The following is a 26,067-nucleotide window of genomic DNA, read 5'->3' as shown; positions in this document are numbered from 1 at the left end:
GTCAACTGTGCACTTGCAGCTCCGCTAGAGAGATACCCACATCCAACTAAAACCACCAAAAGTGACCCATCAATTAAATTATCTTAAGAGTCTTGCTTCTTTTCAACAATATCTCCTGAGTTCTAAGAAGAGAGCCATTAAGTTCCCCTCACGAAATTTAAGGGTGAAATAAACACTTCTTTACATACTGTAGCAAATAAAGACCCAAACAGTAAGTATGGCCAGTGCCTTTGAGAATGTCAATTAATATAGCGTATCAGTACCCTGAATCTTCCCGTGGGTTAGGAAAATATATGACAGGTGATTCTACAACGTATTTCATATATCATATTCATTCATTCGTTCAAATATTACTAAGTAATGACTATAAAACCTGAAAATAATATTTATAAATTAAGCCGGGTTCTAATAATACTCTTTCCAGAGACTATTCTCCTCCCCTTTTCTACTAAAAGATTTAACATGGAGATGTTGGTTATCTCCAAATTCCAAATGATTTAAACACAGAAAGGCAAAATGGGGAGACGGTTGACTGGTGACCGGCTTGGGTTTCTTTGAGACACAGATTTATGCTCCATCTTAAGCACTGCTTTTTACTTGTGTTTTGTCTTCTTGCTCTTCTAGAAAAAATAGAAAAACTATCCGAGATGACTGTCACGTACTCCAGTAAAGTAGCAAATGCGACTTTTTTTGGATTTCATAGGTTACTCCTCAAGTGGAGAGGCAGCATCTACAAACTACTGTACAGGGAATTTATTGTCTTTGCTGTTTTTTACACGGCAATAAGTTTGGTGTACAGGTACCTTCCTTTGCATGTCTCCTTAAACGGCCATCAAATATCATGTAAGAATACAGTCTCAAAAATCTGAGCCTTGGGTTGCCGCTGACTTTTGCCTTATGTAATCTTCTCTTTTGCATGATCCTCTCTTGCATTCTTCATCTCAGGGTATTTTAATCCACACTTAACCCATGCTTAGGGATCTCAAGTAGACTCTATCATGTTCAGGTGGCCCTCATGCCAGCCCCATGTGAATTGATCACAATGTGGCACCCTGTGCCACAGACACCCTGCCAGGATTTTGCCGGAGGCATAAAATGGCAGATTTATTACTTAAATCCTCACTCAGTGGTGATTTTGAGTGGCAAAGGCCACGAACAAATAATCATCGGTGCCTCTCTCAGCTATGTCATTGATAGTTTCAATTTGTGACTTGGCAGCTTATAGCCACTACCTACATAATTGACATGTCCGTGAAGGGTGTCTATCAGGTGACTTTCCTTTCTTTTGCCTGGAATGACAAGATCTCATCCAGGGTGGTGCCGAAGCCTGAAAACGAATTTATTTTATTTTTGCCCTCTGAGTGCGGGGTACATTATATTCACAACAGAAGATGTTTATTCTTTATACCATCACAACCTAAGCCCGTCAGATCGACAGAAAATTTGAGCAAAATCATGTTGAGGAAATACTTCTGTGACTAAAATTATAGTCTTAATAAAATGTTACCAGTAGTGCAAATGGGAAGCTTTATGAGTTTTTTTTTAACTAATTTTATTTTCTTTTATTTTTATTTATTTATTTTTAAATACTTTATTGCCAAGTTAGCTAACATACAGCGTGTACAGTATAGTCCTGGCTTTGGGAGTAGATTTCCTGTGGTTCATCGCTTACATACAACATCCAGTGTTCGTCCCAACAAGTGCCCTCCACAATGCCCGTCTCCCATTTTCCCCTCCCTCACAACCATCACCCGCATCAACCCTCAGTTTGTTCTCTGTACTTAAGAGTCTCTTACGGTTTGCCTCCCCCTCTGTTTATAACTTATTTTTCCTTCCCTTCTCCTGCGGTCCTCTGTTAAGTTTCTCAAATTCCACGTAGGAGTGAAAACATGTGATATCTGTGTTTAGTTTTTTTTAATTAAAACTTATTGCATACATTTTTACTCTGGGGGAATTTAAAACTTAAAATAGAAAAGCTAAAGGTTTTTGAGGCTGTATTTCCACCTTTTCTATGTACTTCAGTTTGTTCTTTCTCTCCCGCATACTGATGAACGACTTCGTATTATCATTGCTCTTACCGACCTTCTTCTTTGCAGCCACAGGACTCCCTTTGACCAAGAGAGATAGTAATTTGGCCAGCTGATAATTGTCCGAAATAGAATAGGAAGGGCTATTTTGCTGCATATCAAAATATCTGTAAAGGGACATCAGGGGTTTTATTTAAAAACCTCTAATAATTTTTCAGATGTGTCTTATAAGTACAACGTTATTTTGACAGTGTATTTTTGTATCACCTAATGCTTCAGAATATGAAATAGTGGAAGACACATGACGTTTCAGAAGAATTGTCTCATTAGTTTATTTTTACTAATGTGAGTTTATTGCTGCTACTGCTGCAATAGTACTCTGAATAGCACTCAGAGCAGCTGCGTCGTGGCCAGAAATCCTCCACGGGGCCTCCACTCTTGCCTCAATATCTTACTTATACCCCACAAAATTGTATGCACATATTTTTGCTAAAGACCAAAGAGTGCTTACATTTATAACAATGATCAATCGTGCAAGTCATTCTTCATTTTTGTAAAGTTCAGCTATAAAATCTCGTCAAAATATATTCTTAATCTTGATTGAAGGTATACCAACCACTATAGGTTGAATTTATCAAGAAAGTCAAACATACCTGTAGAAAATTATAGCATCATTCTCATGTCTACTAATCATCCTAAGTTTTAAAATTCTATTCTAAGCAAATAATGATACTTAGCAAAAATCATGAGACAAAACCAGACTTCATTACTTTTGAGTATGCCTCTTTTTATTTTGGGGTGAATTCGACAAAAATCACCATTTTAGTACTTTTTAGCTAGTAAACTTTCTACGGAGCTATTAGCTAAATATTTTTTCCTTTGGCCAGTTGTTAATAATAACCACCACTTTATTATCGAAAAAGTATGACACTGTATGTTTGGTGGTTTTATATATGATATATTCTTTAATCCTCATAACATTCCTAACACATAGGCTTTATTGTCCCCATCTACAAGTGAGAAAACTGAGGCTCAGAGAGATTTAAAAATATGTTCCAAGTCCAAATTTGTAAGTGGCAGATCTGGGATTCAAACCTGGCTTTGTCTGACCTTAAGGTCTGTGCTTTCTGCCTTTAAATCCTCTTGGACCATTTCTATTTGAGTGTCGGAAACTGTTATGGCTGTGACTTGTCATTGGCATGACCTTGACAGGCCTGTGCAGCTGAATAAGAACAAGCTGAATAAGAATTTCTGAAACCTCCTCAAAGCTGAGGCAGGAACTCCAAGCCCATCCTGCACCCCAAACTCCTTTGTCACTACCAGCTCTTCACGTGCAATCTGATTGGTGGCTCGCTGTTACCCCATCATCCCTCTGCTTCCTCTATCAAAATTCTACTGACTCAAACAGGCCTTTTGACATATGTTGTAATGGATCTTTCCCAGGGATTTCTTCCTCCCTTGGAACAGCTGTACCATTCATTTATGCAAATTCCTTTGCGTTGCTTCTCCTTGTAGGTCTCGACATTACGATTACCCTGCCTTGGGACGTCTCTCCTGACTGCAAATCCCCTCCCTGTAACATAAATATCAATAATAGTTCCATTAAATGAACTTAGGTTTAGCCTAAGTTCATACCAGAAAATGGGTTTTGGTGAGATGCATAATATAAATTTTGATATTTATATTATGCAAACACAAACCCACCAAATGCAGGAATAAAAGTTTTTACTCCTTGTTGGTATGTGTTATTTTATATTTTAAATAATTGTGGTCTTTAAAATTAATGGGTATAATAGCCTTTGAAGTACAACACATATAATCAAGAATGTGCTAAGTAGCATACTCGTAAGATCAAGATGTCAAGGTTAGGGTTATAATTTAATCCTCATAATTACTTAACAACTGTAGCTCACTTAATCAAGACACCCTTTTTTTAAGTATACCTGATGAATAATGGAAAATTGGACTCTTTAATGAGTTATTTTGCTCTAAATCCAATGTACTCATCATATAAAAGTTTAAAATATAAAGTATTTAAAAATAAAAGTTAAAAAATATATAAGTAAATGGAAGTTAATAAATCCCACTGTCTAATGGCCAATAACATTTATGTACTGAAAACATTGGTACTTGAAACATTCAGCAATTAAAAAGCTTTTGAGATCTATCAGCTTAGGTAGAAAAAAGCATTATCGCTTCTTAAAAAAAATTACAATTATTTGTGCTTAATTGTTTGCACTGAATATCACTTGCAAAGCAGGTGCAGAAGTATAATATCATAAAGGGCTGTGCATTTTATTTTTGCTCCAGATTGTTACTTACAGGAGCCCAAAAACGTTACTTTGAAAAATTATCAATTTACTGTGACAGATATGCTGAACAAATTCCAGTAACCTTTGTGCTTGGTAAGTATAGGTCACACGCAGAACGCAGCCACACTGTCTCTGTTCGGATGACATCAATGACTCTGCATGGGAGTGTTTCCAAGCTGAGAGGCATGCCTGAAAAGCCGCTGCTTGCAATAGAACCAGAATCATCCATAAAGTTTGCCCTCAGGGCTGCTTTCGCTAAATTAACACCAAACAAGTTTGAGGTAATAATTTGCTATCAGACAATCAAGCTTTCTCTTCACTAACTGCCCATTTTTGCCATCAATATTTGAATTCTAATACCCACTTACTGGGTGCTATGACATTGCCAGGCACAAATTACATTTTTATTTTTTTTTGGAGGGCAAAGTCATAAGTATGGATAACAACATATTTTTACACCCCGATCCCTGAAGAGGCTGAAATTCTGCTAAAAGCATCAGTGTCAACATGTCTGCTATAAGAAATTGCTTTACAGCTTCCTGTTATTTTACAGGGTTTTATGTTACTCTGGTAGTGAACCGATGGTGGAACCAGTTTGTGAACCTGCCCTGGCCAGACAGGCTGATGTTCCTCATCTCCAGCAGTGTTCATGGAAGCGACGAACACGGGCGCCTGCTCAGAAGGACCCTGATGCGCTATGTGAATCTCACGTCCCTGCTCATCTTCCGCTCGGTGAGCACGGCTGTGTACAAAAGGTTCCCTACGATGGACCATGTGGTTGAAGCAGGTATTGTGAATGACTCTTCCCTCCACGGACTCCTCTCATCCTAGATGGGAACCTTCAAAATTCCTTTGAAAATGTCTTTTATTTATTCATTCATTCAAGGAACATTTATTGATTACCTACTATGTGCCAGACAGTCTTAAGAGGCAACGATGAATAAGACATAGTTACTGCTCTGGAGAAGTTTGCCAGGGAGGCGAAGGAGGGGAAGCAGCAGTCAACCTTAAATTAAGTGGCAGAGAGTCACTGGCCTTTACATAAATATGCCAGAGTAAAAAGTATCATATTTATTAAAATCATCTTTAATATTGTATGATCTTTTTCTTTTTTTTAACGTTTACTTATTTTTGAGAGACAGAGACAGAGCATGAGTGGGGGAGGGGCAGAAAGAGAGGGAGACACAGATCCCAAGCAGGCTCCAGACTCTGAGCTGTCAGCACAAAGCCCGACTCGGGACTCAAACCCACAAACTGTGAGATCGTGATCTGAGGCAAAATAGGAGGCTTACCGGATTGAGCCACCCAGGCACCCCTATTACCTGATCTTTTCTAGCACTTTATGGTTTATCCATTTTCATAAATATTATTTCATTTGGATCCAAAAAAAAAAAAAACCCCAAAACAAGACACGAGAAAGGTAGGAAATAGATTCAGAGGGGTTATAACTGGAGCACCTGGGTGGCTCAGTCAGTTAAGCCTCGCACTTAGGCTCTGGCCATGATCTCGTAATTCGTGAGTTCAAGCCCCATGTTGGGCTCTGTGCTGACAGCTCAGAGCCTGGAGCCTGCTTCAGATTCTGTGTCTCCCTCTCTCTCTGCTCCCCCACCTCCTAGCTCATGCTCTGTCTCTCAAAAATAAATAAACACTAAAAAATTTCTTTAAAAAAGAGAAAAAAGAGAGGTTGTTACCGGCCCTGGACCATTAGTAGAGGAGCCAGAATTATGATACAGGCTCAAAACTCCTAAGGTGAATGCTTTTCTCCAAACAGAAGTAGATTCTAGCGGGAACCAGGAAGGTGAGTTTTCATCCAGGCCGTGCGGGTATGTCGTCTCTCTCATGCCTCAGAGTAGATGCAGGTGTTCTACCTGGTCTTCCGGGACACAGTGTGCTGAGAACAAGTCATGGTGGAAGGATGGTTCCCTTCGGTGTGTTAATATTTAGGAGAGAAGCGGTTAAAGCGGCCTTCAATGTGAAGCGCTTTAAATGAGATCATTGCTGGCACACACTGAATAAAAATTGGCAGTTGTGCTGGGCCGTTGTTAGCAATCTGCCAGTTTGTTGGAATATAGTAGTGAATACGTAGACCATATAAAAACCATGAGACGACTCTGCCTTTATACTGAGGACAGTCTCAAATTAGGTTGCCGTATCCCGTCTCCTTTTCTGAAATGTCCTTGAAAACGGATTTTTAAAAAAGAATGGTATTTGGGATTTTTTTTTTTGAGGCCTTTTTGGCCTGGATTTGGTTTTGCCTCCTTAGATAAACAATATAGGGGCGCCTGGGTGGCTCAGTCGGTTAAGCGGCCGACTTCGGCTCAGGTCATGATCTCGCAGTCCGTGAGTTCGAGCCCCGCGTCGGGCTCTGTGTTGACAGCTCAGAGCCTGGAGCCTGTTTCAGATTCTGTGTCTCCCTCTCTCTGACCCTCCCCCGTTCATGCTCTGTCTCTCTCTGTCTCAAAAATAAATAAACGTTAAAAAAAAAAATAAAAAAAAAAACAAAACAATATAGGTAGTGACTCAGAACAAAGGAGGAGTTCAAATCCCTACTCCACCACTCACTAACTGCATGGCCTGCGTGATTTACTTAACCTGTTATGTTCAGTTTCCACATCCATAAAACGCGCTGATGAGAACTTACAATACCACCCCACTCATATACCTCACAGGCTTCTGTGAGGATTAAATAAATTAATATTTGCACAGCGTTCCGAACGGTACCTGGCACGTGGTAAGGACGCTCTTGCTATCAAGAATGAAATCACCTAGCACAATGGCATAACGTCACCCTTCGCTCATTTTCGAAGACTCACTTGATGTGACATCCCGGGTCTTCTGGATCTGCTATGACCAGGTGGTCATGGAGGAGAGTAGAGGACGGTGTTGCGGTACAGGGTAAGACGTGAGAAAATAGTGCGGTCTGGGGTGTAGGCTAAGGATTCAGATAAAGGATACAAATGGCCTGGCATACACACAGGTCTGTGATGATATAAAGCCAGGAGGGACTTTTAAAGAATTACCTGTCACCCCTCCTCCGAATTTAAAAGCTGAATACTGTTTCAGAATGACCTAGTTGAAAATGCCACGTGATGAGTTAATTTTCTTACCCTGATGTCCTGAGGATCAAAAGCAGTAAGAGTTTCCACCTCCGAAGAAAGTCCTAAAAATGAGCAAGAAGGGTTTGACCTGTTCCAAATTGACGAGTGAGAGCTGAAGTTTACTTCGATGCATAAAGATGGTGTGTCACTGGTCCCGACGCCTCCTTGGGGGAGAGGAGACTGTGTTCGGACAGGAATCAGGCCGCCAGGCCCAACTCTCAAAGCAAATCCCTTCCAGCGTCACCTTCATATTCAAAGCACAGCAGGAGGAAGCCAGGATGGCTGGCGATGAAGAGGCCTCTGGGGCCTCTGGTCACAGCTGAGCTCAAAGAAGGCTGAGTCGTGCACGGTTCTGAGGGGCGAGTTGATATGGAGGACGAATAGAATGATGTGATTTCATTTCCTGTACGTGTATCTTTCATAATGCCAAGGTTTACCCCTTGTCAAACTTGTGCAAATGCCTGTTTTGCACCTGTGTTTACCCTCTGCCCCTTTCCAAGGCGTTTGGAATATTGGACTCCTCTCTCCCCACCACCCACATCCACGACCATTCTAAGCGAATCTGGAAGTATTCACTCCTTGATGTGCATTTGGACAAGTGTGTCCCAAGGTGTAGTCTGCAGACCCACAGGCACTTCACATCTTGAATTCCTTGAGTTGTTTATTTAAAATGCATATTTCTGGGCCCTACCTCAGACCTGCTGGATCAGAACCATTGGCTGTAAAGCTCAGCAAACCTGCACGCCGTGTTAAACGCTGAAGTTTGAAAAGAATGGATTCTTTTCTGGGATGCTTTTTTTTTTTTAACCCCTTTTTCTCACCCCTGGGGTAAAAGGCTTTGGCATCCACTGAGTAATTCATTACTAATAGCAAAGTAGCAACAACTAAGAGAAGGGGGGAATTTGTGGTTTTGACCACACAAGAGGCTCCAGAATTGGAGAGGGGCATCGCCACCAGTCTGTTCAGAGGCTGCCATCCAGGGCGCTTGAATCAGACCTGCATGGCCATAGTGGGCATCATTCTGACTTCAATTTCTCGCTCGGTTTATGTGGAGCCTCTGAAGGAGGAGAGAACCGATGGAGCCAGGAGGGGGCTGAAGCCTTTGCAGGTGCCTCTGGGGTCCTCTCGGACCTCACAGTGGACACGTCCCCACTGCTCTCATAAGTAGTTTTTTTCTCAAAAAGCAGAAAAGGCAGCTTGGGCCCCCAGAAGCATAAAGTCTGTGCATCAGGCAGCGAGGCAGAGGGTCCAAGCCACTGCCCTCGAAGCTGGGGGACACGCCCCAGAGGCAGGGTCCTTCCTGACCGCCCCATGGCCCACCCCACGACTGGGCGCCCTCTCTGCCGACTGGCAGCACTGACTCACCAGACTTCTTGCTCCTTTCCCCAGCAGAGAGGGCTGACTCAGTCTGCACATGGGGCTAGTGTCCAAGCTCCGACAACTGGACACACGCCTCCGCCACTGTCTGACTATCCTTGGCCTGTGCCAACATTTCTGGGAAGAACAGGAAGTTCAGGGATGGCGGAAAATGTCTGGCAGATGTCCTGAGCCACAGCCAGGACACCTGCTCCGCCTAAGGGCAGACGGGGCTGGTGAGTGGAGCACAGGGGCCCCCGAGGAGTGGGGGCAAAGGCTGGAGGCACTGTGGAGGACACAAAATACCTACTTCTTGCCACGTGACTTTCCTACATAGAATCACCTGTCAGAAAAAAGTGCATGTTCTCAAACCTCAGTGCACATTAGATATTGTTCAAAATCAATATTGCCAAAAATGCAGATCCCAAGATACCACCTTCAGAGATTTTGACTCAGTAGACCTGGGGTGGTGTCCAGGACTGAATGTATTTAATCTGCTCCTGGAGACTTTGAGGCGAGGGGTCCCTAGATCACATTCTGAGCAAAATAGGCTTTAAGGCCATCGGAGTTTCCTTCTAACTTTTCTTTGCCTTGCTTCAGGAAGGGTCCCTGCCACAAAGATTCAGGGCTGGCCAGGAGGAACTGAGTGAGAGGGCAGAGAGAAGGAAGATCAGCATGTCCTTCTGAAGCACCTGGCAACCCCTAGACCAGAGCTGGATGGGCTGGGGCTCTCACCTGCTGGTCCCTAAACTTTCCTTGCTTTGAAGTTGGACAGTCAAGTTACATTAGCCTGGAAAATCAGAAGGACCAAATGCATGCTACCAGGGTAATGCATATGCTCTGATGTTACAGGTTAAATTTGTCAAATTAAAAATAAAATAGTTTTATTTCTGCTCACATGAAAATAGAAATAACAATTGAGTGCAAAATAGTATCAGTTACGCTAAAAATTCCCTGAACTGGCCTGTCATCAGTTATTTACCAGAGGAGCTGTGACAGAAGAGTCTCTCTTATTTTGTCTATTGGCAACAAACCTGTCCTGGAAAATTCCAGTCATTCCAATCACCAACCCTGGAAGATGTCACTCATTCTAAGTCAAGTCAGGTGCACAATTCCAGACCTTCACCGAGTCAAGTGATGGCCTTAATTGGGTGTTTATGTTATGGCATGAGACTGAACTGAAACATTTTATCTGGCGTTTCATGGTGACCAGGAAAAAAAAAAATATTTCCCTTCAAAATTACTCACCAGAAGCACAAAAATAGGTAATGGGAAATTATATGCATTCCTCTAAAAGAAATGTTACTAAAGCTGTTGTTACATCTGTCTTGCATTTGCTTATTTAAAAAAGATCTATTGAGTGTATATTATATGCCAGGCGCTGTGCTGAGCACGGGAACACAGCGAGAAGCAAGAATAGGTATGGTCCCTGTCCTCAAGAATCCATAAAAATTACTATGAATCTTTTCTCACACGAATCATTTTCAGAGACAAGCACAAACATATTTACGGCTAAACTTTATATCTCTGCATTGTATCTCTATTTCTCTAAAATAGTTTCCTTCTGTGTTTGGTGGCCAGTAAAAGTGGTCAGAAAAGAGTAAAATTTGAGGAAAGGGCACTCTTCAGTTTTCTTAAAGCCCTGGAATCTTAACATGATATTCCTCAAGCTTCTTCTACAATGAGGAGACCCCACCAGCAATGTTAGCAACACTTACAGTTAACAGACATTAACACAACTAACCAAGCTCTCAATTGTCAAGTGGCTGTTAAGATACAAGTTCTGCCTTTAGATGCACTGGTTGGAAGGCTAGCCCCATACTTAGCTCACGTAAGCTGTGATCTTCTCTCACTAAGTAAAATCAAATAGATGTTGTATAATATTGACTTTCTGCCCTGTGGTCTGCTGTTCAATTCTTCCAGAGGCATTCCCTGGCACTGGGGCTCCTCGGTCTCTGTAAAATCTCCAGCTGCTCCGTGCGACACAGAGATGATCAAGGAGACGGTGGTATTCACGGGTTGTGCCAGTTTTCACTCTCTTGGCTGAACTTTTACAGGCTGAGTCAGTTACCCCTGTAGTCTCACATGATGTGCCCAGAACAGACAGAATGTCATCCTGTGAGTGAAACTTGGCTCACCTATGCACACTTGCTGTATATAGGAGAGAGAGTGCACGGTAGAACTAGCCCTACTTGAGTTAATGCCATGATGGGTAGTCTCAGCGGGTCAATGTTTGAAGGTTACACACAGTTCTAAGAATTGAATCAAAGCAGCTGCTCAATGTTTCTCAAACATTCACTGAATTATCAAAAGTACTTAATTTCTTTTAGATGTTTTTAGTGTTTATTTATTTTTTGACAGAGAGAGAGACAGAGTGCAAGTGAGGGAGAGGCAAGAGAGAGGGAGACACAGAATCCAAAGCAGGCTCCAGGCCCTGAGCTGTCAGCTCAGAGCCCGACATGGGGCTCGAACCCACAAATCGCAAGAACGTGACCCGAACCACAGTCGGACGCTTAACCGACTGAGCCACCCAGGCACCCTCAAAGGTACTTTAAATTTAAATTATAGGTTCCCAGACAGCTGACGGAATCAGAATATCTGGGGCTTACGACCTAGGAGTCTCCATTTTGAACAAGCTCCCGGAAGCACTGCAGGATGTTTGACTCAGGCCAAGAATGCTAAAATGGCCAGCTTGCTATGTATTCTGTGCACAAGGGTGAATGATCCTAAATTTTGTCAGAAGCCAAAATCACTAGGGTTTTTTTAAAAAATACTGATGTCTGGCTCCCACCCCAGACATTAGGATTCAATAGATGTCTGACGAAACCTGGGCATCAGGAGTTTTTAAAGCTCTCCAGGCCGTTCTAATATGCAGCAAAGTTTAGGAACCACTGCACTAGAGCCTATCTATTAACTCCTCCAGCTTCACCTGCAGACCGCCTCGAATCTATTCGTTCAGGGCAAATGTAATTCTGGGCCACCTAGACAGGTAAGCAGTTAAAAGCACTGATTTGGGCTATGTTATTTCCTGTGTGTCATGTGTAGAAGGCAGTGAACTACCAAATGGGATATTAATGTGGGGCCAGGGATATGGCTGAGTAGAGATGTTTTTCCCCATATCAGAAAAAGAGAGGAGGTTCTATCTCTCTGTTCAGTATTACTCCCCCAGAAATTGATTTTACTCAACCAAATCCTATTTCAAGCTTTTCAGACTCTGGGCTGTAACTCATTATTGGGTTCTTAAATCATTTCAATGGCTTGCTAGCAGCATTTTTAATGGAATGGAATAGAATAGAACAGAGATGAACACTAAATATTAAAGAGCACATTATGTGAAAGAACCACTAATTGTTTGGGGAACCATACATATCTTACTGTGGTTCATGGTAAAAAAAAATAAAAATAAAAATAAAAAAATTCTGACATTCTGCCCAGGACAGTGGTTTCACAATGTGATTCCATCTCTCTCCCTCAATCTCATTTTACCTCCCTTTGATTTTCCCAGTTGACAAGGATTTCTAAACCCCTACCATTGAGTTTAAAGGAGAGCTATAGTTGAATCCGATGGCTTCGTTCCATTCATTTAGAAAGTACAGTACAGAGATGAAAATGAGCCAGGCACGTTGCAATCTTCCTGAAAAAGCCATCTCTCTGGGAAGGGCTCAGATGCTGAATGCACAACTTTCTCTTACAGAAAGAACTGGCAACAAACCCATTCTGCCTCCAAGTTTTGAGATGCAGTGCTTTTAGTTCTTCTGCTAAGAGAGGCTCATTTGCACACTCTGCTTTAAAAGCTAAAGACACCTGCCTTGGCTTCAGCTGAGGCAAAATAGACAAACCATGCAACAGGCAAAATCCATAAAGACTGGCATATTATCAGTGGACACAATTAGGCTTTTGGCTTGAGGGCTGTAACATTTTGCCTTAAAGGAGCAGGTCTCACTTACTCCACCAAACCACAATTCAAGTCGCAAGTAAACACTGTGTGCGTGCATGTGTGTGTGTGTGTGTGTGTGTGTGTGTGTGTGTGTGTGTGTGTTACCTTGGTTTGAAATATTAAGGAGGTTTCCTGGGATAAGCAGTATGGAAATTGCCGAACAGAGCTGAACTGGCCAGAAAGCCAGAAGGAAAAGAGAGCAAGGAAGTTCTGGGCAGATACAACAGCAAGATGAAATAGTAACGCCAGGGGTGTGGACAGGGCCCGAGGGAGCACGGCATGAAGACTGACATATCAAGGTCATGGGGTTGTGTGAGGACCGGCCAGTTAACAGTGCTACCAAACTGTGGCGAATCAGTGCCTGTGGTTCACATAGTCCTAGAGATGAGGATTATGACCACATCCTGAAAAACATCACTGGCCTGTGGTGATAATGACCTGACGTGCTGATGAGGATAACCTTCCATTTCATAATAAATGTTCTTTCAATTGATTTAACCAACAATCTATAGATTTCCTTTTGATTGCCCGATACCTTGATTTTCAAAGAGAGGGTTTACTTTAGATGAGATGTGTGACCCTGCAGGGAATAACAAAAATCACCCTGCCTGTGCGCTCTTGCAGGACGCGTCAGTGTCATCGTCATTAGTGTCTTGTCATTCATCTTTCACGGAGCCTAGCAAAGCACTCAGTATGTTTGGGCTAAAAATTAAAAACCACCAGCTTTCCTTGCTCTACACGTCCCCTCCCAGTTGGTGGATGTGCTGTATGGGGGAGGACCTAACTCTAGCTTTAGTGCACGCGCTGAATAAACCCTCACTCGGCATATTGCATTCTGCTAAGCCAAAAAAAGAACTCACCAGCACAATTTGATCCATACTCCTGAATAAAAAATAACCAGAGGTAAAGTTATTCTTGGGTCAAATGACAGCGATTGCAGCCAGGATATAAATGGGGTAATTTTTGAAAATTGCAGTAGAAATCCCAAGAATAAAACTGCTAGACAATTGACATGAAATCTCCAAGAACAGGCTTCTAGGTAAAGGGTGACCCATTGCCTCAAATCTTTAAGTACAGAGCCAGGACAGGTCAAGTTTATTAACTTCTCATAATAAGGTTTACTCACGCTCTGCAAGTCTTTAAAAAGAAAAAAAAAAAGCAGATTATCTGGGTCATGCAAAAACTTGAGACGCACTGAGAAATAAGAAAAGAATGATCAGGCTCATTGTTATTTTTGACATCCGGAGAAAGTCCAATTCCTCAGGGATGGGCAGAACCACCACCCCCCTTCTAAGCTAACATAAATAACCTGAGTATTATCTAAAATGAGTCTCGTGTTGGTAAATATTGGCTTTGTAGTTGATACTCTGTTTACTTCAAATACTGAACAAATAGGATCTTCATTCGGTGGGGCAGTGATTTTCAAATATTGCTGTGTGCTAGAATTTCCGGCAGAGCTTGGTACATGTGTGACTGCCTGTATCCAATTCCATTAAGTCAATCAGGAAGACTTTACATGGATGCTGATGCCCGGATTCACTGTAGACCAATAGAATCAGAATCTCCAGGGATAAGGCCAAGACATTGGTATTTGCTAAAAGTACCCACATGAGACTCTAGGGTGAAGACCTGGGTTGAGAACTTCAGCACTACTGAGTCCGATTTAGTAGGAAAGGGTGGAGCCTCACCCTCTCCATGTGTAATAGATGTCACAAGTGACTCGGGTACCCATGATCTGTGGACCTTATTCTCAAAAACACTGACCTAGACCTAGGTATTTCCAAAGCTCCATAAACCAGAGCACATCTCACTTCTCCTTTGACTTCTTTTCTGTTATAGTAACACCTCTGAAATAAAACTACATGGTAAAGAGGGCGGATTAGTTGAAGCGGGATAATCAGATTCATAAATTGATTACAGATCATTAAAGATATTAACTGTGCTACACTGGGGCAAAAGTGATTTTCATCTGAATGTGTTAGAATTTCATAAGCAAATGATTACATTCCTCCTGAGACAAAAGTCACTCAAAATCAATATCTAGCAAAACTCAGTTTTTGAAAAAAGCATTAGTTCAGAAAACATTATTTGTACTAAATCATAATTAACATTGAAAAGTCCACTTAAAAAGTCAAAGGAGTAAGTACAAGGATAGTCATGGCATCATTGTTTTTGATAACAAAAAAATTTAAACAATTTAAAGGTCTACTCAAAAGAGGACTAGTTAAAATATCGTATAGAATTAACTAGAATGCAGCCATCAAAAACAATGATGCCACTCTCTATACGTTAACAACAACAACAAAAAAGATCTCCAAGATATAAACAAAAAATAGAAGCAAATGGCAGATATGCATGTAGTAGAAAGCCATTTGCCTTCTTAAAAATCAAGCCTGTATAACTGGAAAGATACACAATAAATTCATTGTAGTGATTCCTTCAGAGAGGGAAACTGTGTGGCTGGGAAAATGAGACTTACTTTTCCTATTAATATTCTTTTGGCCCTTCTGGATTTCTGTACCATTTGAGTGATTCAATCAAATTTTTTAAAAAAATAAAAAGTCAAGTGCAAACTGTAAGCTTTTAAAGTATATATTTGTATGAATGAACCCTGGCACATAGTAGATATTCAGTAAATGTTTATTTCTTATTTTTTTTTTTAAATTTTTTTTTTTTTTAACGTTTATTTATTTTTGAGACAGAGAGAGACAGAGCGTGAACGGGGGAGGGTCACAGAGAGAGGGAGACACAGAATCTGAAACAGGCTCCAGGCTCTGAGCTGTCAGCACAGAGCCCGACGCGGGGCTCGAACCCACAGACCGTGAGATCATGACCTGAGCCGAAGTCGGACGCTTAACCGACCGAGCCACCCAGGCGCCCCAGTAAATGTTTATTTCTTAAATAAACCTACTTAATTTCTCCTCTCAACTTTTTCAAATCTCTTCTTTCCTCGGTGTGCAGGTTGGAGGTCGGGTAGATAGCTAAAATTTCATAATATATTATGCCTTTGCACTTATCGAGTGCTAAGTATGTGCTAAGCATTATGCTAAGCTCTCGACATGTTTCCATCATCTCAGGTAATTCTACAACATCCCTGGGAAGTAGATATTATCATCTTCCTTTGGCACTTGGGAAAACTGAGGCTCAGAAAGGTCACTGGGAGCTCAGGCAAACTGTGTTGTACACACACATAAATAAAGATTATAAAAATTATACTTTCAAGGTATATGCAAACCGCTGTGGGGACTACGAAGACAGTATGCTCTTGGCCCTTCCCGTGGGTCTTGGCAGGCAAAACCTTTATGTATGGCATTACTACAATATAAGGCAACAGAGAGCACTGTGCAGGGAGCTTTGAAGGGGAGAAATTCCAGGGGAAGTAGAAGAAAGAAATCAAGGAAGGCTTCACAGAAGGGGTCCTGGTTGATCAGGACTGTGAAAGGAGTGAGCAGTCAGGAGGAAAAGTATGTGATTCACGGGTTCCATGCTATACTAAGTGTGTTGTATGTGGTAACACCTTTTACTTTTTTAATCCCAACATTTCTAAGTATCCTTGTTCCCAATTTTAGATGAATAAACCAAAACCTAGAGAAGAAACTTTCCCCAGATGTTCTAGTCCACATTTAATGTCACCTTACTTTCTACTGGCCATCTCTATGAGGGATTACCAACATGTCTTGCCTTATGTATTACTGATATAAAACTTGTGTGTGTGCACTCGCACAAACGCATTCCTTATCTCTAATACAAGCATAAACTACTTGAGGCAAGAACCATCATTTTATATATTTTTAATATTCCCCTCACTGTATGCTCACATACTAAGCATGAAAATATTTATGGTAATGTTATTAGTACTAAGCTAATTCTGTAAAATTGAGCTATCTTTATTTTGTGCTAAAGGTTTTATGACGGCAGATGAAAGAAAATTATTTGACCACCTCAAATCTCCTCATCTGAAATATTGGGTTCCATTCATCTGGTTTGGAAATCTTGCAGCTAAAGCCCGGAAGGAAGGTAGAATCAGAGACAGTGTTGATCTGCAATCACTGATGACTGTAAGTACGTCACAAACCACCCATAAGAGATGCTAATCAGAGACCAACAGGGACCTGGATGTAGCAGGCCAGACCAGGATGTGTCTGCTTTGTTCATGCCTGGTTCCAAAGGAACCGGAAAGACTGGGCTAGTATTAGAACCCTTAACATGCAGGACAGGGGTAGTATACAGGTTTTGACTCAGGTTGATTGGTAGTGGTTTCTTAGAAATTCTGTCTAAACAGAATTTGGCTTTGTCATGGGCTCTGTAAGAAAGTGTCCCTTAATTGATTAGCAACATCTGTCAAGGGCTCTGAATGACCTGGTGTCCACATGGCATATTTATCATCCCCCAGGATCCTAGAGTAAAATCTGGAGTAGAAATAAACCTGCCCAATCAGTTCCCCCAAACTAGAAGTTCCTGAGGTTAAGCCAACTTGTCAGATGCTCCAGGAAACAAAATTATGTTTTCATTAAACGAAATAACCCTGAATTCATCTGAGAAACAGATTTATGGAAGGGCTAGATAGATATGCCCTATGACAGTCTCCTGCCTAGATTCGGCCAAAAGGAGTGAATGATATAAAAATAGCTCCCAAATTAACATAACTCTTTTTCCCAGGCTTATATAGTAATTTATGTGTGATAAAGGAGAAATCAGTAGATTCAAGTCCTTTCCATTCCAGACAGATATTTTCAGTCAATATGAGTGTGCTAAAGTCCTCATTTGTGGGGGAGAAAGGTTTAGGAGGTACTTCTTTTTTCCCCAAACTCTACAGTAAGCATGTTTTCAAAAGAAGTCGAGAAACAAACAAACAAACAAACAAATCTGCTCTCCATATAAATTTACCAAAATGGATAGAAATTACTTATTTAAAATACTAACCCCTGCCTTCCCATCAACACTTTGGACCAATATACATGTTGGAAATCATGGATTCAATAGAGTAGGCGATAGTTCTATAAAGTCCTGATTTATTTTAATTTTTTTTTTTAAATATCCATCTGTCTCCATCCTTTTTGCACTGTTGAATGGCGTTGATTGTCATTTTCAGGATTTTCCTTTTGGAATAGCCTTCAGAACCAATTACCAGCCTTACAAAGTCAGCCTTGTCCTTTTACAGACATGTTCATAAAAGACATGGCCACGTTATGAATCCCAGGAAATATTTATTGCCACACGCATCATTTAGTAAACCATGTTTTATCTGTTTCTGGCTTAGGAAATGAACAGATACCGCTCTTGGTGCAGCCTCTTATTTGGTTATGACTGGGTTGGGATTCCGCTGGTTTATACCCAGGTATAAAATACTTTGCACGTGTGTTGTTTGTCCCCCCCCCCCCCAAGTTAGTTAGTTATTTATTTTGAAAGAGAGAGAGAGAGTGCAAGTGGGGAAGGGCAGAGAGAGAGGGAGAGAGAGAGAGTGGGACGGGCAGAGAGAGAGGGAGAGAGAGAATCCCAAACAGGCTCTGTATTGTCAGTGCAGAGCCCAATGCGGGGCTTGAACTCACGAACCATGAGATCATGACCTGAGCTGAAACCAAGAACTGGATGCTTAATCGACTGAGCCACCCAGGTGCCCCTGCATGTGGTTTTTAGCTACTTGCCCACTTAGGCACTCTGGCCTGCTGTGGGGGTCCAGCGTTGTGTTCTCACTCAGACTTCTCTCCGTTGCAGGTTGTCACTCTGGCTGTCTACACCTTCTTCTTTGCCTGCCTGATTGGACGCCAGTTTTTGGATCCCACCAAAGGCTACGCGGGGCATGACTTAGATCTTTACATTCCAATCTTCACTCTCCTACAGTTCTTCTTCTATGCAGGATGGCTCAAGGTAGCCCACCGTCTCTGTGCCTGAGACCTGCTCTGTAATCTGTCATGTTCTGTCCTTTGCACCCTGGTCCTTTACTGAGTCACTCGCTCATGAGCGAGTCAAAGGTAGATTTAAGATTTAATCACTCAGAGATGTTATTACTTGTAAACTAGGGATTCAAGTGATGTGGCGAGTACCATATTGCAGCAATCTAAGCAAAGACGTTGCAGTAATACTCTTTTACGGCCAGTAATTTAAGTCTTTGTGTGCTCCCATTAGGATTATAATAACGTAATTAAAGTAATAACTGTGACTTCACTGATATTTTATGCCACAATAAGCCAGTAGGCAGAGTAAAAGAGGGTAAATAAGAAGCCTTGTGTATCAGAGTTAAGTATTCGTATTATATTATTTCTTGGTTCTGTTCAACTTTGTAAATAGTTAACTGTGATTCTCTGCAATCCCACTAGCTGTCCCCCATTAAATGCATCCCATTTTCAAAACCAGAACCGAGACTCAGAAAATGATTCAACAGAATCAAAACCAGAAACACCAGGATTTGTGACGACATTTGGTTTGCCAGGAAATTAAAAACAGGTCAGAGCAGTGAGGAGGACTTGTCCAGTCATGGGTGCAGAATTGTATCTGCTCCAACCCCCGCCCCTCCCTGCACCCCTTACCCTTCCCTGGATGCACAGGTAAATACCAGAGCCGGAGCCTGGTAGTGAATGGAACACACACACGCACACACACACACACAAAGACAATGGCTAAATCAAGGTAAATGAAATCTAATGACAGTTTGAAGATGAATAAAATCGAATTTTCAAACTTTTGACCTTTTGGCCAGCCACATGCTGACATGCACCGTGGAGGCCTTCCAGGCGGTGGCAACATTTTCCCTGCCACTGCCTTTACCTTCACTGGTTTGAATCTTAACCAAGAATGATAAATACGTTGACATTTCAAAAAGTAAAAGCGTGTCCTTTATAAATGGGAAAACCATTTTCAACCAGGTGATGGTAATTCTTAATTATTTTTACGCATTTAAGACAGAGAAAGAGCAAGAGAGACTAATAGCTCTCCTCTCCCATTAGTGAAAAAAGTAGACTCTAGTTTTATAAACAATAAATCACTACAAATGGCCCAGGTGTCCAATCATTCTAGTCTTTTATTGCCCTTTCCCCTGAGTTGTGCGAAGCTTCTTATTCTTTGCTTTGTGTCTACGTGAGGTGTTGGACCAGCCTGTTAGGAACAGTTAGCAGTTCCTGCCTTGGGAAATGCCCTCTAAAATATTGTTGGGACGAGCACCAGGTGTTGTATGTAAACGCTGAATCACGGGAATCTACTCCCAAACCGAAAAGCACACTGTAGGTTAGCCAACTTGACAATAAATTATATTTTAAAAAATAATAAATAAAATATTAACTTTCCTTTCCTTTATAAAATATTTTTAAAGGCAAAATATGAAAATACCACATTAGCTCCTTTAAGAGATAGACAGTCCTAGGAGCAGTGTTTTCCCACTCAATGGATTATATCTCAATTTCTAAGCAGCTGTTTTATCTTGTCCATTCCAATATTTATAAATATTTTCAAAGTGTAAAAATCCCATCTTAACCTTATAAACAGTATATTAGTTACCTGCTGGAAATGAAGCCTCCAAAAGAGTAAAGGATATTTTTTGAGAAAATCAATTCTGAAACATAGGTATCATTTTGAAAGTTAAATGTAGACTCTCATACTATATGCAGGACTGATCCCATAAAAGTGAAATTCTGGTTATAACAAAAATATTTTCCAGGCCTCTTCAGTGGCCCACTTAGGGAAAATCTCAGGCAAGGAAGGATAGACAGGCCCTGGAAAGGACTTTGACGTGGATGTCGCTGTGAGGCTGACTGATTCCGGGCTCAGGCCCTGCCCAGTCTGGGGAAGTGGGGCGACGTATCTCTCTAAGTTGACGGTTCTCAACTCCATCCACATACTAAAATCTCTCGGGAGTTTCACCAGGTGCTGATATCTCAGCTCAACCTCACACCCATTTAATTAGAATCTCTAAGGGAGGAACCCAGGCATCAAGTTCTTTTAAAGCCTTCCTGGTGACTTTGATCTTCAACCAAGGTTGAGAACAACTGCTCTAAGTGGTTAGTGGTTAGACTTAAGTCCTAAAAAATAAGTAGGCAGAATTTCTACAAAATGGTCTCAGAACATAGAAATTCAACTAATCAATGGTGTCTTTATTTTATACACTTTTTTCCCATTTAGACCGAATGTAAAATCTCTCTCTCTCTCTCTCTCTCTCTCTCTCTCTCTCTCTCACACACACACACACACACACACTAGATAATAAAAATCAAGAGATTTAAAAAGAATAATAAAGGAGTCATATTTGACATATAAATCTCTTATCAAGAAGGCTATTCAATGCCAGAACATGGTTAAGATCATTTCATATTGACCAACTATTAGAAAATATACGGTAAGACGCTGCCTCAACTTTTCATAGTGGGGAAAATTGACCCACCGGATAAAAGTAAATGCTTTAGAGTAAAACAAAGTGAGACAAATTCCAGCTTCATAACCCCCCCGCTCTCTGACTTTTCATTCAACAGTTGGATCCAATAATTGTGAAAACTCCTTGACTTAATTTTCTTTCAGTGTGGTCTACATCTCCAGTGTTTTCCCTTCCTCATGGTTACATTTTGTCTCATCACTTGGGCCCTTGTAAGTTCCTTAAGCCCCCAGGCTACGTCGCCCTGGACGTGCCGCAAACGGTGCCTTGCACCTTATGTGTGCTCCTTCGACATTCACGGGTTTGAGGTGCACCCGAACATCAATCATTTGGCTCCTACATGGCACAACTTCTCCTGAAGGGCCTGTGCTGTCACCAGCTGGACAGACAGGTCCGCTGGAGAGCAAACCCACGCAGGTGCTTCGCTCGTGGTCTGAGAGCAGTGTCGCTTGCCGGTAAACATCGGCGTCTGTGGAACCACCCACTCCCCTCTGGGCTTCATATTATGAAAGTGGCAAAGGGCATCACCTCCGTCACCTTTAGCTTGCATTCCTAGTTTTCACAAGCATCACGATGGACCTATTCTATGTTCTCCACCGCAGGTAGCTGAGCAGCTTATCAACCCTTTTGGAGAAGATGATGATGATTTCGAAACCAACTGGTGCATTGACAGAAATCTGCAGGTTAGAGGAGCTTTTCCTTCCTTTACAAACATGAATAATGAATCATTTGTGACGTTTCAGATCTGAACAGACTCTGACGGCAGGCCCCTGAACTTCAGAGCTGCAGCCACAAAAGAAAGAGGTTTGGCTTTTCAGTATCTTGCCTCAGCTCCTTTTGGAACTTCACAGGTCCTGGGTCTCAGTTGCAGTGAAGTTTAGTCCCTTGTAAATAGAATTTATTTTTATTTTTATTTTTATTTAAATCCAAGTTAGTTAACATATAGCGTAGTTTGGGAGAACTTAGTGTTTCGTCACTTACATACAACACCCAGTGCTCATCATAATAAGTGCCTTCCTTAATGCCCATCACCCATTTAGCCCACCCCCCCCCCCACTCCCCTCCCCTCCAGCAACCCTCAGTTTGTTCTCCGTATTTAAGAGTCTCTTATGGTTTGCCTCCCTCTCTGTTTTTATCTTATTTTTCCTCCCCTTCCCCTAAGTAGAATTTCAAGCCCGTTTTCTTTGTAAGTTTATTAACTTTACACAGCCTCTTCCATCATACTGCAGAGCAATGTTTTAATTCATTCTTTAATCTGGTTTCTGTTGCCACCCAAGTGAGATTAGCAGGGACAGACAATGGCAGCCAGAAGTGATCTGGTGTGAGTTCCCAAATCCATGTCATGAAGTTCCCTGCAGTCAGATGTCCAAGCAGATGGACACTGGAAACGTGGGCCATACCAGCCTATGTCCCAAATCTGACAGAACTAAACCTAATGGACCCCAGGACCCTTACCCCCAAAGCATTATTCCAGAGAGGTTTTTCTTAAAGAATCAGCATGAGAGAATTTTCCTTCCAGGCAGGACTCTCCTCAGACCATTCTCTGTCCTCACAGATAAGGAAAGAACTTCAACTTGGCTACTTGCTTCAGGCCCTTGCTCAGTTCTTAAGCAGGTTCAAATGTTTCACTATGTTTCACTGTTGGTTCACAAACTGGCCGCATACCTAGAGGGCTGGGAGAGATGGAAGAAGGAAGCCCAACTTGGATCCTCTGTCTCCCTCTCTCTCTACTCCTCCCCCTCTCGTGTTCTCTCTCTCAAAAATAAATAAACATTAAAAATGATTTTAAAAAGAAATGACATCAAGTATAAGTATGTTTATGGAATCAATGGAATGGGATATTAAGAATCTTCTCCTTCCTATGATATCTGGAATTATAAGGTTGCTGTAAGGATAGCCACTAGACAATACAGTAACTTTGAACCAAGAAGGAAAAGGAGTCTCTCCTGCCTCCTAGTAAAATGTAGCTAGCTCCATTCTGGGCATGTGGCTTGATAAACCAAGTCTGGGCAGTTTTATAGCCCCACTTAACCCCCATTGCCAAGTGCCCTCACGCAATAAACATGTGCAAGTCTCTGCAACGGTCCCGGTTACAGCAAATATGAACAACGGACATTTGTGTATTTACTCTCTCAGACTGCTCTATCCTGCTGCAAATCCCATCCACCCATTGGAGCTTACTCTCTGTCTTTATACAATCCACATCCAAATTATTCTAACAATAAAACAATGATTTTAGGTCTCTCTTTTAGCTGTGGATGAAATGCACATGAGCTTACCCAAGATGAAGAAGGACATTTACTGGGATGATTCTGCTGCTCGACCACCTTATACACTGGCAGCCGCTGACTACTGCATACCCTCCTTTCTGGGGTCAACAGTTGAAATGGGGTAAGTGCATTTTTTTTTAATCATCAATATTTAGAAAATAAGTTGGTCACTGTTCTGATTTTTTATGCTCTGGTCTTGAACTCACTTTCATGACAACTCTCAATTGGTAACATCTTATTTCAGATTTTCAGGTATAATTAATATGCCCAAGGAAGTTTGAGAGCAAAGAGACTATAGCTTCTGGTTTAAATGTGGTGTGTGTGTACATGCAGGCATGTGTATTTGGGGGTAATTTGCATTTTACCTTGTTTTTATACCACAGAAAACTTTTCCAATAGTTGTGAAATTATCCTCTTTTTTCCTTCCGATTTGAAAAGTAGTTTATTCAATTATATAATCATTTATTACTTAAGATGTTCATAACTGAATGTATTTCCAACAAGTGTTTATGAGGCATATACCACATGCAGGCACTGTGTTAGACTACTTGGAGACAAGCAAATCCTAAGGAATGAGATAAGTTTTCTCTAAGATTTTAATTCAACTATGTTTAGTAGACAAGTCAGTCTCTGTTCTGTGGTTTTAACATAACAATCTGTCCCTATGTACTTAGCTTTAAATAAATGGGCTGAGGCCTGAAGTAACTCATGCACACTTCTCGAATAATTTTATTAAATCTGATAATGTATTTGATTTTGGAGAAATGTGTGAATGTGGGGGAAGTTTAAGTATTTTTGCTCAAGGCAGATGCCACAGTTTCCAAGTAACTTAAAGAGAAGACTGTGGACAAATTTAGAAAAATAAGGAGAACCCCCTTAAAAAAGAGGAAAACTTTTGCAGGATTTTTCTTACAACTTGTGACAAAATTGTGGTTTGCTGTTGAGACCAGCTCTCGGCAGATTTGTGAGGCAAGTTCATGTCCTGTAGTTGCTACCTGGGACCTTCTTTCCTCTCTCCCACAGTGTTCAGCTATCCTGTTTCCCAACCACGAGGATATCCAGCTTCAGCCCTATTCCCACAAGGCTTCACTCTTGGCTGAATGTCTCTTAATCCTAACAGGTCTTCAAGACCCAAAGGAAAAGATGACCAAGTAGAATTTCAGGAGTGGGGTCAAATGATGAGATGATTTAGGAGCCAGGAGATTTGCCTGTTGTCTTCAAAGCATACCTGATAGAAGGTTGCACACCCCAGGCTAGGCTTGCCTTGGCTTCCAGATGGCCCGACAAGCCTGGATTCTCCTGTGCGCATCCCAACCCCAGCTGGTTGCTCAGTCTCCACAAAGAGCAATTCACTGTTGTTTGCCCTTCTCGGCAGTTTGTGGTGGCAGTTTCATGGGTTTTGAAATCCTTCTCAATTTTAAAAATTAATAGATGCTTTTCTGTGGATTTGTTCTTGGATAACTCAACAGGCTTTAACCTTTCTCTCCCTTCCCATCGCTGATTAATGCACAGAATTGAAGGTCTAATTTGTAAGAGAAAAGAGACGAGCACATTTGATAGGGCTGGAGAACCATCGTGGTATCACTGTTGGGACTGTAAGTGCCCTTGTGCTCTGTTTCTATCATCCAGTTAGTTGTTTTTGCAGGATAGTTACAATGACAGTTTTTGTTTGGTCTCAAGATTTTCATTTTGGTCTACATATTCATCCCAAGCATCATAATATTACATTCTTCTGTGTCCATGTTCTTTAGAAATTATTAAAATATCTATTTCTATTTCTAAATATAGAGACACAGAATTAGGGATTTATAAGACCTCGAAGAAAATATCTACCCCAATTATTGAGAATATTAAATGAGATTGGAAACATCAAAACACTCTAAATGTAACCATAGAGCATTGTTAATATTGACTCATGTAAGTACCCTATTTGTGGATGTCAAAATGATTAAAGATTAAAGAAAGATTAAACAAATCTAAGCCATTTTTCATATTAAGCTAGCACTGGAAATTTGGAACAGAGAAAAAATTCTTGAGAGAAAACTGGGAGATGTGATGAATGCAGCAAAAAGTTTTTAGTTATCAGAGAGAATTCCTCTAATTAAGACAGCCTATTTACTAGCATGATGGGAACAGCCACAGGCAAAGGCCAGAGTCTATTAGGGGAGGTTTCTGGGAGGCATTTAATTGGACTCTGGAACCAAATGATCAAAGAAACAATTAGGCAAAAGTTCACTTGATCTTGATTTTCTGCATGAATGAGGACCATTCAAAGGGAACCTCACAGTCCAGGAAAAGTCGCTACAGGAATGCAGGCTTTTGGAGTATTCACAGAAATGCCCACTGTTGATTCTTTCCAGGACTGTGCTGTTACACAAGTTGTTTTTGCTCGCCTGTGTTGGAAAACCAACTCCAGCTAACTTAAGCAAAAAGGGGTTTCTTGGGTCACATCTGGAGACTAGCCTAGCTTTGGGTGTGGCTAATTTCAGAGGCTCAAGATATGTCACCAGGACTCACTATTGCCCTCTCTATCTCTTCAGTTCAGCTTTTCTCTCCACTGGCTCAGGTTTCAGACAGGCAAAACAGCAAGATGGCAGCCAGCAGCTTTACAACCTATCCTCTCAGCAAATCCTGTGGCAAGAACATGACTCTTAAAACTAAAGTACTGAATTAACTGGCTGGGCTTGGCGAACGTGCCCATTCTTGAA

The 26,067-nt window shown here is 41.4% G+C and overlaps 1 protein-coding gene across 1 annotated transcript in view; it reads left to right on the top strand.

Moving 5' to 3' along the window:
* Positions 1-647: 647 nt before the first annotated feature.
* The window catches only part of BEST3 (bestrophin 3), a 37,478-nt gene continuing 12,058 nt past the window's right edge, over positions 648-26,067 (top strand). The window contains exons 1-8 of the mRNA XM_042947153.1: positions 648-799; positions 4,338-4,432; positions 4,893-5,126; positions 16,634-16,788; positions 17,991-18,068; positions 18,446-18,598; positions 21,692-21,772; positions 23,329-23,480. Of these exons, the coding sequence (XP_042803087.1) occupies positions 648-799; positions 4,338-4,432; positions 4,893-5,126; positions 16,634-16,788; positions 17,991-18,068; positions 18,446-18,598; positions 21,692-21,772; positions 23,329-23,480 (1,100 nt within the window). The remainder of the gene's footprint in view (positions 800-4,337; positions 4,433-4,892; positions 5,127-16,633; positions 16,789-17,990; positions 18,069-18,445; positions 18,599-21,691; positions 21,773-23,328; positions 23,481-26,067) is intronic.

Source organism: Panthera leo, chromosome B4 (genome assembly GCF_018350215.1).
Source record: "Panthera leo isolate Ple1 chromosome B4, P.leo_Ple1_pat1.1, whole genome shotgun sequence".
NCBI classification, from domain to species: domain Eukaryota; kingdom Metazoa; phylum Chordata; class Mammalia; order Carnivora; family Felidae; genus Panthera; species Panthera leo.
This window is presented reverse-complemented; position numbering and strand designations above follow the sequence as displayed.